The following is an 18,703-nucleotide window of genomic DNA, read 5'->3' as shown; positions in this document are numbered from 1 at the left end:
CAAACGTTTCAAACCGCTCAATGCCGGTCTTTATCAAGCTTGATTAAAGACCGCATTGAGCGGTTTTTTGAAACGTTGCAGAGGGGAATAAAGTTTTTTTTTTTTTTGTTCACCCTTTCTTTTTTTGTCTTGTGCTGCTGGATCTCTTTTTGGTGTTATATATATATATATATAGTATATATACACACACACACATTTACACACACACACACACCTTTTTTGTTGCAATGTTTTAATAAATCTTAAATGCTTACCTTTCTGAATAAATTCCTGTGATTCTGTCTTTAAAGTGCTGGAGATGATCCTCTGGAGAGTCACTCATTACCATACTTGCTTGCTTCTCACATACCTATAGAGGACAATAAGGTATGTTACTAATAAAAACTGGATATTCAATTGAATTTATACTTGATGAATGATAGTGAGAACAGTGATGTCAGTGAATATGCATTGAGGTGCTACAGGCTATCCAATAAAATGCTAGGTTCATTTGGTGAAATCCTGCATCAAAACTCTTTTCTCTTAAAGAGGATGTCTAGAGTTAGAACACATGGTTGTTTTTTCCCCCAGAAACAGTGCCATACCTTGTACTGGCAGGGAAAATCTTTTGCATTAATGGACCATAGAACCAAGAGATAAATACAGGTAGATCCACTAGATGTTATTTATATATAGCACATTACATAAGCCTGCAGCGCTTTACAGACATGTATACTTACTGTCCCCAAGGGGAGCTCACAATCTAGGTTCCCTATCAGTATGTCTTCGGATGTGCGGGAGGAAGCCCATGCACACATGGTGAGAACATACAAACTCAATGGAGATATTGTCCTTGGTCACATTTGAACCCAGAACTTGAGCCTACCAAGATGATGGTGTTCTATTTGCAGGAATTATTTTATTCCATGTGAAATAAACTACTTCCTCTACTATTTTATATTAACTTTTAGACCTAAAGGTTATCTAAAATCTGGAAAACTATTCCACAGAACAAAGCTAGGGACTCTAAGCATGGGTTCGGGTAGAGACAAACTTGGCCCATGCACTACGGATGTGCGGGGCAAGAAAGACTGTGACACAAATCAGTTTCTGTATTTCCATTGGAGATTAAAGAACACTTTTTACAATTCTATTATCCATTAAGTGTTTTCATTTGAATTTTTGTTGCCAAGTCTGTGAGCCATAGACATTCCTTCTTTTGCTCTAATATTGCCATGCATGATCTCCATTTGACATGTTGCTTTGATCTCATTTCAATTAGGATCATATTATGCTCACTAATTAACTAAATAACTTGATTTATTTAGAAATGTGATGATAAACAAGAAATGCAAGAACCGTGGAACTAAATTTTAATCTGGCCAGATCTTTGCTTCTTGTTGGATGAACATCCAGATTGACAGTTGTAAGGCTAATAGAGGTTATCTGATTGCTTTCGTGTCTGTCCCATATATCAGTCCATATGTCTGCAATTAGTTTTTTTTTTTTAGAAAATTTAGAAAAGAAATGTGTGAATCAGAACCACTCAGAATTCATTTTTTTTAAACACTTCATTAATTATCCAGAGTGGAGATCAAGCATTTTTCTATTTCCCTAGAGTATCTGTACATTACATAGAAATCCTGTTATTTCAATTATCCACCATTTAAATGGTATATACTCATAATTCATGTAAAACTGAAAATTAGACATCATATAGTACATGGCAATCTCAAAATCAAAAGGAGAACCAATATCAATATCAATAGCAAAATATCAACATCAAACTTAGAACCAGCCCTGTACCTCACATGGATTCAGAGATCTCCCCATTCATTGCTGCCAGATCAAGGCTCTGTCTTTTTTGCTTTGGCTCTTTCCTTGTAACAGCCACAGGGATATATGGCTGGTGGCATTGAGTATTTAAACTGAGCACGTGCGACCACCTCAGTAAGATGGACAGAGAAATAAGGAAAAGAACAAACAGCAGGTGGCGCTATACAGATACATGTTTTTGAATAGCTCAGTGGCAATACAGAAGTTTTAATTACATGCAATTACAAAAGTACACTGCTCAAAAAAATAAAGGGAACACTTAAACAACACAATGTAACTCCAAGTCAATCACACTTCTGTGAAATCAAACTGTCCACTTAGGAAGCAACACTGAGTGACAATCAATTTCACATGCTGTTGTGCAAATGGGATAGACAACAGGTGGAAATTATAGGCAATTAGCAAGACACCCCCAATAAAGGAGTGGTTCTGCAGGTGGTGCAGGACGTTTGGCATTTGCCAGAGAACACCAAGATTGGCAAATTCGCCACTGGAGCCCTGTGCTCTTCACAGATGAAAGCAGGTTCACACTAAGCACATGTTACAGACGTGACAGAGTCTGGAGATGCCGTGGAGAACATTCTGCTGCCTGCAACATCCTCCAGCATGACCGGTTTGGCATTGGATCAGTAATGGTGTGAGGTGGCATTTCTTTGGAGGGCCGCACAGCCCTCCATGTGCTCGCCAGAGGTAGCCTGACTGCCATTAGGTACCGAGATGAGATCCTCAGACCCCTTGTGAGACCATATGCTGGTTCGGTTGGCCCTGGGTTCCTCCTAATGCAAGACAATGCTAGACCTCATGTGGCTGGAGTGTGTCAGCAGTTCCTGCAAGACCGAAGGCATTGATGCTATGGACTGGCCCGCCCGTTCCCCAGACCTGAATCCAATTGAGCACATCTGGGACATCATGTCTCGCTCTATGCACCACAGACTGTCCAGGAGTTGGCAGATGCTTTAGTCCAGGTCTGGGAAGAGATCCCTCAGGAGACCGTCCGCCACCTCATCAGGAGCATGCACAGGCGTTGTAGGGAGGTCATACAGGCACGTGGAGGCCACACACACTACTGAGCCTCATTTTGACTTGTTTTAAGGACATTACATCAAAGTTGGATCAGCCTGTAGTGTGTTTCTCCACTTTAATTTTGAGTGTGACTCTAAATCCAGACCTCCATGGGTTGAAAAATTTGATTTCCATTTTTTTTTTTTGTGTGATTTTGTTGTCAGCACATTTAACTATGTAAAGAACAAAGTATTTCAGAAGAATATTTAATTAATTCAGATCTTGGATGTGTTATTTTTGTGTTCCATTTATTTTTTTGAGCAGTGTATTTAGATTCAGGGGCTAGTTTGAAAAGTGTAGAATATTTTTATGGGACAACCTCTATTTAATTGCTTTATTTCTCAGGGAAACTGAGCAGTTGGTGCATCATTCTAGCAGATTATAGCTGATCTCTGGAGGTCCAAGCAATCGGACAACTTGTTACCAGCTTATTGAGTATGAATCTAGCAAAAAGAACAAACTTTTTAAGTTGTAACTATGAGTTTATGTTATAAAGAAGATCAAGATCAACATGATCTATGTCATGGGTGTTTGTATACATTTTTTTCTTGGCACTCTCTCTATTTCCGCATTTAAGTGGAAGTTATTATGAGGTTATTATATTCAAGTGACTAGGCTTGAGCGACCTTCTGATCATAGATTTGTTCAAATACCTCGATTTTTATACCGTTTCCATACAGCATTAAAATGTATTGGCTCAGTGGAGCCAAAGTTCGTCTCACCTGAAGTCGCATGAGACTTCCATGAATTACTACTGTATTCATATCTGCGTATTGAAAAACAATTTAAAATAGTAATCCGAAGTGGACTTTGGTACTGAGATACCAGCCAGTACTGAAGCTCACTTCGGATTACTATTCTAAAGTGTTTTTAAATACGCAAATAGGAATACAGCAGTAATTCACCAAAGTCTCGCGCAACTTCGGACAAGACTAACTTTGGCTCCACGGAGCCAGTACATTTTAATGCTGTATGGAAACGGTATTAAAATATTTAGTATTTGAAGGTATTGACATCGGATCTATGATCTGAAGGTAGATTCAGTCAAGCCTAGAAGTGACCCATACAAATCAGTGGCAGTAATCAGGAGTGTGACAATAATTGACAGTGGCGGCCATAGCACTTTGCTGGATGGACCATTGGGGACCAGACTGGTGTCACGTTAGGGCAACCTTTGAGAAAAGAGGTCAGGAAATTTAAGAGGATAAGAACACAAAGGGGTCCAGGTTATGCAAACAAACCTCCAAGCTCTGGAAGATCAAGTAAGCCTTTAAATTTTCTCTTGTGATTGGGGCTAGCAAAGCATAAACCAAAGTCTACATGCAGAACACGTTCAATGAAGACTAATGTTACGCTAAATACTTTAGACAAACAGAGGAACTTGGGCAGAGTTACTAGAGCTACAATTTTTGAAATACGCTTGGCATAATATGGTAATAACATCCTTCATACGCCATATATTCCAGGTTAGTGTTTTCAGCCTGGCAGAAAAGAATACAAACTCAGTTTCAATAATGAAGAATCACCATTAGGGGTATTATAGCAGACAAAAAAATGCTACAGTTTTAATGAAAATACAATGGGTAAAGCAAATCTGTAGCCAATATAAATCTTATACATACTACACATAATGCATGTGAAGAGCCAGTAGATATGTGATAAGAACTGATGGGACAAAGATGCTGTCTATAACAAAACATTTTTTCCATCTGCAAATGATTCTACGGTATATGTGCTGAATTCTGGTGACGAGAAGTGGGTTCTATTCTATGCCAAGTGAGAATTTTTTTTATAAAACTATGAGGGACTCTTCAGAAAACCTAATATCCACTGTTTGAACAAAAGTAGTGGATGTCACTGACAATATAATTCAAGACCTCCTCTCTTTGGCTCTGGTTCACACTACAGTTTTATGCTTTCTACAATTTTTGATAGGAAGAATAGCACAGTCTACAGCAATATTCCTGTTGTTAAAAATAGGAAAACCTGAGAGAAATATAGATATATTCAATCACTTGCCCGCTCATACCACCTGCACCTTAAAAACATTTCTAGAATCTGCCCTTTTCTTACTGTGAAAACAACAAAAACTCTCATTATTGCCTTGATCCATTCCCATTACTGTAGCTCATTACTAATTGGTCTCCCCCTCTCTTATCTATCTGGAGTGCAGCAGCCAGGGTCATCTATCTGTCTATGCACTAGTTCGATGCCTCCGCCTTGTGCTAGTCATTGCACTGATTGCCCATTTAGTACAGGATTCAATTTAAACTTCTCATTCTCACCGACAAAGTTCTCCACAGTGCTGCCCCCCCAATATCCTCCCTCATGTCTGTCTACCATCCTACCTGAGCTCTCCATTCAGCCAATGACTTATAAATAGTGTTGAGCGAACTTCTGTTTTAAGTTCGGCGTCTAAAGTTCGGCTTCCGGTTAGCGGAGAATCCCGATATGGATTCCGAATTCCGTTGTGGTCCGTGGTAGCGCAATCAATAATTGGCCATTATTGATTCCGCTACCACGGACCACAACGGAATTCGGAATCCATATCGGGATTCTCCGCCCAACTCGGAAGCCGAACTTTAGACGCCGAACTTAAAACAGAAGTTCGCTCAACACTACTTAAAAATCCACCATAATCAGAACCTCTCACTCCCATCTCCAAGACTTCTTCCGAGTTGCACCGGTTCTCTGGAATACTTTACCCCAAGCAATTAGGTTAAAGCTACTTTCACACTGGCGGTGGCCTTTTCCAGCAGGCTGTTTCGGCAGGGGGACAGCCTGCCAGATCCGTGCTACCACAAGTCCACTGTGCTGGCGGAAGTCCGTTCCAGCCCCATTCACTATAATGGGGGCGGTCCGGAGGTCTGGCTGCAGCACGGCAAACATGCAGAGAAGTGGCCGGGCAAATATCGTAGCATCCTGTAGTTTTATTCCGGCTGCCGCTCGGCATCTTTGCCATGCTGCATCCGGGCCTCCGCCCCCATTATAGTGAACGGGGCCGGAGTGGACTCCTACAGGCACAGTGACATGCGGTAGCACCGGATCTGGCAGGCCTGTTCCCCTCGCTAAACAGCCTGCCGTTAAGTCTACCTCCAGTGTGAAAGTAGCCCTATACCCTACATCCACAGTTTTCAGCACTCCCTAAAAACACATCTGTTTAGGTTAGCCTATCACATCCCCTGATCTAACTCTCCTTAATTCACTGCCCCAACACCCCTTCGGTACCATTCTTCTGAACCTGATCCATCAGCATCCACCACACCCCTTGCACTCAGAAGTACTACAGATATCAACTGGTGACTGGCCCACGCAGCCTTATATCTACTCCTCTAAGATGTCCGGACTAGAGATGAGCGAATTTCTCAAAAATTCAATTTGGCCGGTTTGCCCAATTTTCCAAAAATATTCGCTTCGATCCAAATTTATTCGCAGCAAATCGGGTTAAAAAAACGTCTATTTCCGGGCTGCAGACAGCCTTTGTAGGGGTGTAGAACACTGTGCCTTGTAGTAACACGCATGGGGAGTCTGCTGTGGTAGTGAAAAAATACTGTGAGTCAGTATGACATGCAGATGACAGGCGTCGCTCTTAGAATCACTGCACACTTCACTTATTAGGGCAGTGACGGGGCCAAAACTGACCAAATAACTCAAGTATGAACTCAGCCTTACAGGTCAATGTTAGTGTCAAGATAGATGACATAGATGTCAACAGAACCTGTTCTATTAAACGCTTATACAAGTCGAGCCCCCCCGACAGAGTGGAGCGGCTGTCAGCAGTAAGTTTGTGTTGACGTCACTGATTAATTTGCCCTTCTTCTGATCCGTCAGAACAATAACCCACAAAAAACAGATTCTGTCTGTGGAGCATACGCCTTCACTCGGCCAGCGTTTGCTCAATAATCCATCAGTATTTCTAATGCCCAAAAAAACAGGAGTGGATCTAAAACAGAGATGACACGTGAATGGAATATTTGCATGTCTTCTGTGTTTTGTACCCACTCATGATTTGGTAGCCAAAAGCAGAAGACAATTCTGATGGGACCCTACAGGCCTTACAGCTGCTACACAGACAGGATCCGTTGTGCGTCAAATTTTTCCTTCCTTCTGGCAGATCAGAAGAAGGGTCAAACAAACCATAATGTCAGCCAGGCCAAAAGGCAAAATAGTGGCCCAGTGATGAAGTGGGGAGGGTGGGAACAGCATGAGGAGACTAGAGAGTGGCCCAATGACAGTGTGGAGGTGGCGGCAGCATCAGGAGGCCACAGAATTGCAGCTTCGTCTATTTATTTATAGGGAATATGAGACAGAACAGAAGGTTAAAATTTCTCAACTTTATAAAGTGTTGCTTAAACCACGATTTAATAATTACACGTTCTCTGGCACAAAAGGCTTGGCAAATTGATTGTCCGTGAATTTCCCTCGAAGATTTGGATAATATATTGGTAAATTTAAGTTTACTTACTTAATTTGTATTATTAAAGTTATTAAATATTGAATATTAAATTAAGTGTTGCCTAAGACAGGAGAGAATCAGCCAGTCTTCAGGTTATTCGATGTTGTGGTTACGATGGAGAAAGCATTCTAAAAAACAATTTCTCTCCACGTGGAGACGAATCCTGTCAAGATTCATGCAAGCGCAGTATCGGCTGCTCATCGACCCAGATACTTCTGGGGGAACCTGGCTGGCAAGTAGCTACAGACAATGAGAAGACAAAGCATCAACATAGCTTTGAGCCCGGAAGAGTTGCGAAGTTCATCAAGATACGTCACTAAAGCTGGATCATTTTTTTAGTTTTTTTACCGAAATACTTCAATAAAGAGTTTACCGCATATAAGAGCAGCGCTGAACGCTATATAAATTTCGTTTTTCGACCGAAATACGTCAATAAAGATTTTCCCACATATAACTGTGCAGCCAGCCAGTAGCGCAGGGGCAACACGTGAGGTGCACGGTGGACCGATGAGGGGCCAAATTATAACACACAGTTCATCAGTTTACTCACGGTTAGCAGAAAGCCTCCCTGGGCTGGCAGCACAGTGTTTAGGTGGACAGCATGAAATCCTCTGGGGCACGCTCTGTGGTAGGAAGCATCAGTCAAGATGGTGGTTGAGGTGCCCTTGATGTTAGGGGTGCTTAGGGTGCTTGTTGCGGCTGAGTCCCTTGATGATTTTTGTCGTGACGCCAGTACCGTTAATGGTGGTACAACCATTAGTAGCAATAATGAGGTAGACAGTGGTAAGATTTAACTCACAACTTTTACTGTTGATGACTTTGGTTTCAGCAGTACAAAAATGCAGTCTCTTGATGTTACAGAGTTGATTCTGCAAATCCACTGTTTCTAGGCTTTTCAGGTTTTTAGTTTGGAGCAGTGGGTTAGGTGTACCTGGTTCCTATTGATGTGCTGGGTCCTATTCCTTGTACTTTCCCTACAAGCTGAACATTTAGACAGGAAAACTCAACAGTCTCTCAGAAGTATGGTGTGGCTGCCATAAGCTATAAATCCTCCACCATGCAAAGGTGTCTGTGGCCCTCAATAATGGCTCTTATCACCAATGATTCCTTAGGAAAGCTGGTTTCTTTTCCAGGGAGGCAAACTCTTCTCCTACTGGTCAGGGATGCAAGTCTATAGTCCGGCCACAGAAGGAAAACGCTCTTCTGCGCCTCACATCTTAGTATCACCTCCTAGCGAAGTTGGCTCCACTCACTAATCTGTGTCATGGAGTCTTCACCCTACATTCTCTCTCACTGATCTGATCTACTTAGATCTGCTGTCTTCTGAACTACATTTTTAATCCACTTTCATCTGACTAACTAGGCCTGACCTAGGTATATATAAGACCTAAGCTATATCCCCATCTAGTGGTGGGATGCATAAATTACAACTTATCTGCCTGGTAACAGAGATTTTGCACACACATTAATACAAAATCATACAATACCGCACAATAGATTGTGGTGGGACGCTGCAACTGCACCGCTGAACACTGAATAAAATTAGTTTTGCTACCGAAATACGTCACAAAAGGCTTGGGACTCTCCACCTCGGCTCATCACAAGCCATCAGTTGTCTGAAAGGTGCAGAGTCCACCACTTGGAAAGGGAGGGACTACAGCACCAACAACTTGGAGAGCAGCACGTTCAGCTTCTGCGCCGTTGGATGCATGCACGCATACTATTGTCTCTTGGCAATCGCTTCAGTGATCGATTGCTGACGGAATGACTGCTGAGGAGTAGGAGGAGCAGGAGGAGCAGGAGCATCAGGACCAGCAGACGATGGGAATGACAGACCGCTCCCTTCGCCTGAGGTGGTGGAGCCTTGACTGCCTGAAATCATGTGCGGCGTGCCCCTAGGTGATGCTGCAGTTGCTGCGGCAAGTTAGACCATCACATCGGAGCAACGGTTCTCCCAGGACACTTTATGGTGACGCTGCATATGTTGATGCAGGGCCGTGGTGCCAACTTTGGCACACTGGCCACGCTTCACCTTCTGCCTACAGATTCTACATATGGTCAAGTTCACCTCCTCCGGAGGCTGTGCAAAAAACTGCCACACCGCAGAGTAGGTGATTTTACTAACAACACTGCGCACTGACTGACTGCTACTGCCGCTGCTTCCGTGAATCCGTGGACCCCTCCCTATAAGGATAAATTTTTATAAGTATGAATTTTTTGTTTTCTACTGAAATATGCATCTAAAGGCTTTACCACGTATAACTGTGGTGCTGAACGCAGAATAAATGTATAGTTTTCTACCAAAATACACTGCTCAAAAAAATAAAGGGAACACTTAAACAACACAATGTAACTCCAAGTCAATCACACTTCTGTGAAATCAAACTGTCCACTTAGGAAGCAACACTGAGTGACAATCAATTTCACATGCTGTTGTGCAAATGGCATAGACAACAGGTGGAAATTATAGGCAATTAGCAAGACACCCCCAATAATGGAGTGGTTCTGCAAGTGGTGATCACAGACCACTTCTCAATTCCTATGCTTCCTGGCTGATGTTTTGGTCACTTTTGAATGCTGGCGGTGCTTTCACTCTAGTGGTAGCATGAGACGGAGTCTACAACCCACACAAGTGGCTCAGGTAGTGCAGCTTATCCAGGATGGCACATCAATGCGAGCTGTGGCAAGAAGATTTGCTGTGTCTGTCAGCGTAGTGTCCAGAGCATGGTGGCGCTACCAGGAGACAGGCCAGTACATCTGGAGACCTGGAGGAGGCCGTAGGAGGGCAACAACCCAGCAGCAGGACCGCTACCTCCGCCTTTGTGCAAGGAGGAACAGGAGGAGCACTGCCAGAGCCCTGCAAAATGACCTCCAGCAGGCCACAAATGTGCATGTGTCTGCTCAAACGGTAAGAAACAGACTCCATGAGGGTGATATGAGGGCCCGACGTCCACAGGTGGGGGTTGTGCTTACAGCCCAACACAGTGCAGGACGTTTGGCATTTGCCAGAGAACACCAAGATTGGCAAATTCGCCACTGGCGCCCTGTGCTCTTCACAGATGAAAGCAGGTTCACACTGAGCACATGTGACAGACGTGACGGAGTCTTGAGATGCCTTGGAGAACGTTCTGCTGCCTGCAACATCCTCCAGCATGACCGGTTTGGCATTGGGTCAGTAATGGTGTGGGGTGGCATTTCTTTGGAGGGCCGCACAGCCCTCCATGTGCTCGCCAGAGGTAGCCTGACTGCCATTAGGTACCGAGATGAGATCCTCAGACCCCTTGTGAGACCATATGCTGGTGCTGTTGGCCCTGGGTTCCTTCTAATGCAAGACAATGCTAAACCTCATGTGGCTGGAGTGTGTCAGCAGTTCCTGCAAGATGAAGGCATTGATGCTATGGACTGGCCCGCCCGTTCCCCAGACCTGAATCCAATTGAGCACATCTGGGACATCATGTCTCGCTCTATCCACCAACGTCACGTTGCACCACAGACTGTCCAGGAGTTGGCAGATGCTTTAGTCCAGGTCTGGGAGGAGATCCCTCAGGAGACCGTCCGCCACCTCATCAGGAGCATGCACAGGCGTTGTAGGGAGGTCATACAGGCACGTGGAGGCCACACACACTACTGAGCCTCATTTTGACTTGTTTTAAGGACATTACATCAAAGTTGGATCAGCCTGTAGTGTGTTTTTCCACTTTAATTTTGAGTGTGACTCCAAATCTAGACCTCCATGGGTTGAAAAATTTGATTTCCATTTTTTTATTTTTGTGTGATTTTGTTGTCAGCACATTCAACTATGTAAAGAACAAAGTATTTCAGAAGAATATTTAATTTATTCAGATCTAGGATGTGTTAATTTTGTGTTCCCTTTATTTTTTTGAGCAGTGTACATCACTAAAGGTTTTACCACAAATATTACTGCAGAGCTGAACACTGAATATATTTAGTTTTTCTACCGAAATACATCACTAAAGTTTTTACCACATATAACTGCAAAAGAGAACGCTGAATATATTTTGTTTTTGTACTGAATTAACTGCAGAAGTGAAATGCGTATATATTTTTAGTTTTGTACTGAAATAAGCTACTAAACTCTTTCACCAGAAATAAATGCAACAGTGAAGTGCATATATTTTTTCCTTTTTGTACTGAAATAGGACTGAACGCTTTCACCACATATAACTGCAGAAGTGAAATGCGTATATTTTTTTTCTTTTTGTACTGAAATAGGCCACTAAACTCTTTTTCCAGAAATAAATGCACCAGTGAAGTGCGTATATATTTTACTTTCTGTACTGAAATAGGCCAATAAACGCTTTCAACACATATAACTTCAGAAGTGAACTGAGAAAATATCTTTCCTTTTGTATGGAAATAGGCCACTAAATTGTTTTGATCGCGAATACTATAAATCGAAGATTTTTGGCACTTTGAGAATTCACGAATATCTAGATTATAGTGCTATATCTTCGTAATCGTGAATATTCTAGATTTTTTTCATCAGTACCCATGATCCCTCACTGCTTCTTGCTTGTGGGCCAATGAGAAGGGAGCAATATCTTTGACTTTAGGAGTAGTGTTGATCGCAAATTTTCGTATCGCTAATTTTTAGCGTGAATTTTCTGTTTGCAGATTTTCGCAATCAAGAAAACAATGACTGGAGATCACGAATTCTTGAATTTGCGAATATATGACAAATATTCGCCCAAATATTCACAAAATATTGCAAAATCGAATATTGCCCCTGCCGCTCATCACTGCCACTAAACGCTTTTAGCCGAGATAAATTCACCAGTGAAGTGCGTATGTTTTTTTCCTTTTTGTACTGAAATAGGCCACTAAACTCTTTCACCACATATAAATGCAACAGTGAAATGCATATATATTTTTCTTTTTCCACAGATGTAAGCCACTAAAGGATTTTCAACATAGCACTTGCACCCCAATACAAGAACAAATTGCTGAAATGCCAGAGCTGTATAATGGCTATTTGGATACCCAAATAATCTTTCCCTGCACTTGTAAATCGCTTTTTTTTTCACAATGAGGTTTTTCTAGCACTATCCCTAGCGCCTTCTGATGTCTCTCCCTGCACTAAGATGCTGTGAAATGATTCCTCCCCATCCTTTCCCTGCACTTGTAAATAGTTTTTCTAGCACTGTCCCTAGCGCCTTATGACGTCTCTCCCTGCACTAAGATGTGTGAAATGATTCCTCCCTATCCTTTCCCTGCACCTAAAAAAACAAAAAAAAAAACGATTTATAAGTGCATGGAAAGGATAGGGAGGAATGATTTTACACATCTTAGTGCAGGGAGAGACGTCATAAGGCACTAGGGACAGTGCTAGAAAAACTATTTACAAGTGCAGGGAAAGGATGGGGAGGAATCATTTTACAGCATCTTAGTGCAGGGAGAGACGTCAGAAGGTGCTAGGGATAGTGCTAGAAAAACCTCATTGTGAAAATAAAAATAAGAAAAAACGATTTATAACCATGAGGTTTTTCCTATTGCTGTCCCTAGCGCCTTCTCACGTCTGTCCCTGCACTCAGAATGCTGGAAAATGTCTGACTCCAAGATTGAAGCCGTATTTATCACAGGGCTAGCTTCTGATTGGCTGCCTGCATGGCATTATGGGTCAGTCCGCCTTCCTAGAGTTCCTTGCCCCATGTCCTCACACATGTAGCCACCATTTTAGGAAAAATTGTGATTCATTACCACGAAGCGTGAGGAAATTCGCATTCATTGCGAATTAAATTTTTCCTGAAATTCGGATCGAATTCCACTTTGTCTGATTCAATTCACTCATCTCTAGTCCAGACCTTTGTACAAAACATGCCCTTGTTACCTTCTGTCTCACGCCCACTTACCCAATCGCCTCAGATTGTAAGCTCTTGCGAGCAGGGCCCTCATTCCTCTGGTTTTAATTGTTGACCTGTTTGCTGCTTATGTTATTTATGAACTCCCTGATAGTAAAGCGCTGTGGAATATGTTCGCTATATAAATAAATATTATTATTGGTGGAGTTAAAGGGGCCAAATGGGTTGTGGCTCAATTCCGTGCAACGTCCACTTCTGAGATCATGTGCCATATGTTGGGCACGTATTTGTAGCCTGGCTTTAGATCCTGCAGCACATGCGTGAGTCAATTTCTTGCTATCCCTGTGGTGAGAGATTCAGACTCATGCATGCATGATGGCATCTAACCCCAGGCTACTATCACATCCCAATGCTAGTCTTCTTCCCTCCTGCACTGGGGGTTCGTCTGTCTAAGTTATGTAGAGGCACCAGCATCTAAATCTACGCCAGCTCCCTTGGTGGCGTAGAGTTAGACCATTTTCTAAGCCTCTATCAGGCAAAGAGTGTGATAAATGAGATGGGCCTGCCAGGCCGCCCTTTTCCCCACCCATGCCAATACCCCTTTTTTTAGACCTGGCAAGATTGGCGAAAAAGGGAAAAAATGCAGATTGTGGATCAAATAACATTTGCGCCACAATCTGCAACAGATATATGCCAAAAAGTTGCGTGTATCTGTTTGTAAATTACCCCCGAAGCCGCTACTAAATGTTCGGACACAAAAAAGATTAAAATCAACTATTCCTATGCATTTAATTCACTCGAAACGCGTATGAAAGTTGATTCTAATCTTTTTCATGTGTCCAAATATTTTATAAAGACTTGGATTTTATCAAGTGCTCAATGCCTTCCCTACTATACTTACAATCTCACTAATGTCAATTCACTTTTTTTTTTTCCGGCTTAGGCAGGATGCTGAATCTCCTTGAAGAGACTAGTCCTGTATGGAGACTTACTAGAAGTACTCTAAAGGTATGGAGACTTATTGGCAATGCTCCATGGGAAACAAATATACAAAGAGGTATCTCCCAAGAAAGAGAACCATGTCACCAGCCTTGGGATTTAACAAGGGAATATAGCCAAACCTGATATCCATCCATATACAGCCGTTTCCTGGGTGCTTGCCCCTCATCAGGAGTAGCATTCTGGCTGGTTGAGTGTGATGCCTTGGAGGTGGCTTAGGCAGGGTGCTGAATCTCCTTAGAGATCAGTCCTGTATGGAAACTTACTGGAAGTACTTCAATGTATACAGACTTATTGACAATGGAAAAGCCTCTGCATACCTGTTTGCATAATTTTTCCCCCCAAAATTTATCTTATTTGCAAATATTTCTCTTATCCTCCATGCTTGAATCCTACTTCCTGGTCATACGACTGCTGTCCATCATGCCTTAGGTCTCTGAGATGCATCCTGACATCAGCAGATCAGGTGACACCCCTTGTTCTTACCAATGGCTCTCTCTACATCCTACATTACAAGGCTCCAATGCAGGACATAACCTACAGCAACAGGGTGCAATAGTAGGCTAAGGCCCCTTTCACACAAGCGAATTCAATGCATTGGACTCGCAGTGTGTGTCAGCAAGAGCACCCATCTTGACCGCCCAGCATTAGGTCAGTGTTATACAATACATTCCATACCTCTTAAGGGTTACATAGCATCATAAATCAATATAATGCTATGCAACCCGTCAGTGCTGCGAGGTCAGAATGGGTGCTCTTGCTGACACACACTGCGAGTCCAATGCGTGGAACTCGTTCGTGAGAAAGGGGTCTAATAAGTTTAGTTTTGATAAATGGTAGTATTTGGGGGAAGCGATATAACAGTGATTTCTGTTGGGCAGGATACATTTATATTAGTGTCACAACCCCTTTAATGGTAAGGCTAAAAGAGAGTGTATGTCATATGTTATATCGTTCTAGTCAAGCAAGAGGACCCATGACTTCTATTACTTTTCTACATGAACTCATTAAAGTTTTTATGTATACAGTTTAAGGAAAACATTAGCCAAGGTCTTTATGAAACCTGAACAACCCAATAAGACATCTGCAAATTAAAAGTTTTCTTTTAATAATATATTAAGAGAAAAAAAAAAATTGAAATTAAGAACCCCAATCTACATGGTGCTGCTACGGCAGCCGTCTTTGATCTCCCAGGCTCAAACATACCCGTCAAAGAGTAAGCAAAGCTTATAAACTGTTTATTTTATGTCCCAGCTTTAAAACTCTCTCCCCTCTCTAATCTTGGCCCTGTGCTTTTCTTCCACAATCCCTTTTTACCAATTGAGAATTCTTTTCTTGGAGCTGTTAAGTTGTTGTTACACAAGCACGGGGAGAAGTATTTCTCTTATTAAACAAGAAAGCTCTGTGGAGTTAAACACATGGCCTTACAGATGACAGAGACGAATTCTTGCATGCCTCAAGTCCATTTCCCACAGATTTGGTGTACATGGGTACTGAACCTCCCCACCCCAAGTTCATTTTTATTATTGTTATACACATCATATATTAACAACGTATCCATATTGTTTACATTAATGTTATCATTTCATATTGCCGAGAAATTAGATATCCATTATTATCAGCTCTATTTGAACAGCACTTTTTTTTTTCTCTTGCCTTCAGATCCCACACTGAACATTCATCTGCTGATCTGCTTAACGGCAATGACTGATTTTTTCTGTTAAATAATGAAATTCTCTAAAATAAATGTTTACTTTGACTACAAATATGACACATTAAAATTTTAAGACTACATATTTTCCTAAAATAACGCGAGTGATGCCTAATCCTTAAAGTGGTCATCCCGCCTGGACGACATCTCTGGATTAGGACTCTTTGGAGATTAGTTAATCGCTTTGGGTACAGCAGCTGAAACCCTTATGGATCAGATAGGGAAGCTGAGGAGGACCCCACATTTTTCCTGCAGTGGCAACAATGTAACACATGATCCACTAAATCCCCCAAATGGGGAGTAGCTTTTTTGCAGTGGGTCTCTGCTCAGGACAGCCTCTCTATGATATCAATATGCCTTAACTAACAGGTCATATGAGGAGGGGTTACCCTAATATGACAGCCTCTGTAAGGTTTAATCAGATTTACTTTACGACCTTTAAAATACATATTTAACCCAACATAAAAAATAAAGGTAGAATTGCTATGTACCTGAAGAATACACCATTATGGGGTAGAAACACGTTTCAACATTATTGAGGGGAATAACACTATAGTGGCTTTTTGCTGTAATGTGGGTTCTCTGTTCTATGGTGCTATCATACTGTACATATCTCAAATTATTGCTAACTATGCTGCCCTATCTTATTTCACTATGGGCCTTATAGGTTATAATAGGCCCCTATTATCCTTGTGCCTGAGTGTTTTTTTTCCTGTTCAGTAAATAGCTAGGTGTATTACAATCTTGCTATGCACCCAAAAGTCAAAATCCTGAGCAATGACTACAGTGACTAAGGTCCATTCAGATATACATAAGACCATTTTTACTGTGGCTCAACAAGTACTATCTGTAACATATTCCATCTATATTACTGGAAAAGCCTATAGGTGATCTACTGTATATCTATTTTGGGCAAGTCATTATTGGGACTGAAAGCACATGTGTTCCTGATATGCTGGGATATTCAGCAATACACTAAATATTGCCACAATTTGATACGGTATAATCATTTAATGCTTCAAGGAAGATTATTGATTTACCTTCTAGATCTTTTCTGAGCTTTCTTAAGTCTTTTTCCACATCCTCAAACTTCACCTGTGCAGCCAGGAAGAAATCTTGTGGCTCGGGCAAAGGAAAGAGACTCTTATCTGTCCCAGCATCCTAGAAAATAAACAGATCTAAGAACATGCACCGTTCTATGTTGATTAACAAACTAACCACATTGAAATGGGTAAAAATATTACAGAAATAAACAATATTATAAAAAACACATAAAAAACACATACAGGGTAAAAATTACAATGCCGTTGCACAGCACTCACCTTATCAAAGTGTCGCAGATAATATCGGACCACATAATCAACAAGGCTGAGTCCATTATCCTAAAGGAATAGGAAAAACAGGCAACATAAGAAATAAAAATATAATGTAAAGAAAACTAAAATACTATGCTATACCCTACATGAATTAACACAACAGTTAAAGGGGTTGTGTAGGCAGTATATATTGATGATCTGTCCTCAGGAAAGGTAAAAGCATTGGTAATAGTCCTGAAGAAGAGGCCCCTCTGCCCTTGAAACGCGTAGATGAACAAAAAGTATTTTCTAAACTATGTACGATGGCTGACAAATCCCCGTTGATGGCGCCAGGAACAGTGTTTCCACACTTCTGCGCTACCAATGGTGACACCAATAGTGCTTCAAATTTTTATTGTTTATTTCTATCTGTAAACTTGGGGGTGACTTTAATTCTTTACATTTTAAAAAACCAAAAAAATTTTTTTTAAAGGTCTTCAATAGAGTTGAGCGAACTCGAACTGTAAAGTTCGGGTTCGTACCGAACTTTAGGTTTTTCGGCAAACCGGACCCGAACATTTACGTAAAAGTTCGGGTTCGGTGTTCCACGCTTTCTTGGCGCTTTTTGAAAGGCTGCACAGCAGCCAATCAACGAGCGTCATACTACTTGCCCCAAAAGACCATCACAGCCATGCCTACTATTGGCATGGCTGTGATTGGCCAACTGCAGCATGTGACCCAGCCTCTATTTAAGCTGTTGTCACGTAGCGCCACCAGTCACTCTGCTCGGATTAGTGTAGGGAGAGGCCGCAGCCACTGTGAGGGAGAGATCAGGGAGAAATCTTATGAAGAACTGCTTTTTTACTCAGAGATCTACAGCAAATGTGTTTTGTGGGTGCAGTGCACAATTTTTTTAAGCCTGCCCTGAGCCAACTACTGCTGAAAATGAACTTTTTTTACTTCAGTTTGTCAATATCAATACATAATCGGCAGCCATTTTATGCAACGATAGTGCACCAGCACAGGCTATCTGCATGCCTGCAAGTCCAGAAATACAGCTTTTTGCTTACTGGGTTTAAAAAAAAACTTTTTTTCATATAGTGCACATCTAGGATTAGACGTGCATAAGTGAGTGTCACATTTAGGCCAGAAATACATCTTTTTGCTTACTGGGGTGAAAAAAAACCTTTAATATACTGCACATCTGGGATTAGACGTGCATAAGTGACTGTCACATTTAGGCCAGAAATACGGCTTTGTGCTTACGTGGGTGAAAAAACCCTCTGATATACTGCACATCTGGGATTAGACGTGCATAAGTCACTGCGAAATTTAGGGCACAAATACCGCTGTCATATAGAGTTTAAAAAAAATGCAATACCCTACATCAGGGTTTTTATTGGCGGTTAATTATTTTTAACAGACTTAACCACTTTTTACTTTGCTTGTGAACGCTAACTATGAGGCAAACATCTAATAAGGGACGCGGTCATGGTGGTGGTGTTGGTGGAGCCTCTGGTGCAGGGAGAGGACGTGGCCGTTCTGC

At 41.7% G+C, this 18,703-nt stretch overlaps 1 protein-coding gene across 1 annotated transcript in view; it reads right to left on the bottom strand.

The window, feature by feature from the left end:
• FMN1 (formin 1) overlaps window positions 1-18,703 on the bottom strand; it is a 148,513-nt gene that overhangs the window by 17,048 nt on the left and 112,762 nt on the right. Inside the window, 4 exon segments of the mRNA XM_040411763.1 lie at window positions 255-273; window positions 275-348; window positions 16,903-17,023; window positions 17,185-17,244. Coding sequence (XP_040267697.1) covers window positions 255-273; window positions 275-348; window positions 16,903-17,023; window positions 17,185-17,244 — 274 coding nt within the window.

Source organism: Bufo bufo, chromosome 11 (assembly GCF_905171765.1).
Source record: "Bufo bufo chromosome 11, aBufBuf1.1, whole genome shotgun sequence".
Lineage (NCBI taxonomy): Eukaryota > Metazoa > Chordata > Amphibia > Anura > Bufonidae > Bufo > Bufo bufo.
Note: the sequence above shows the minus strand (reverse complement) of the source record. Positions and strands in the feature narration are given on the sequence as shown.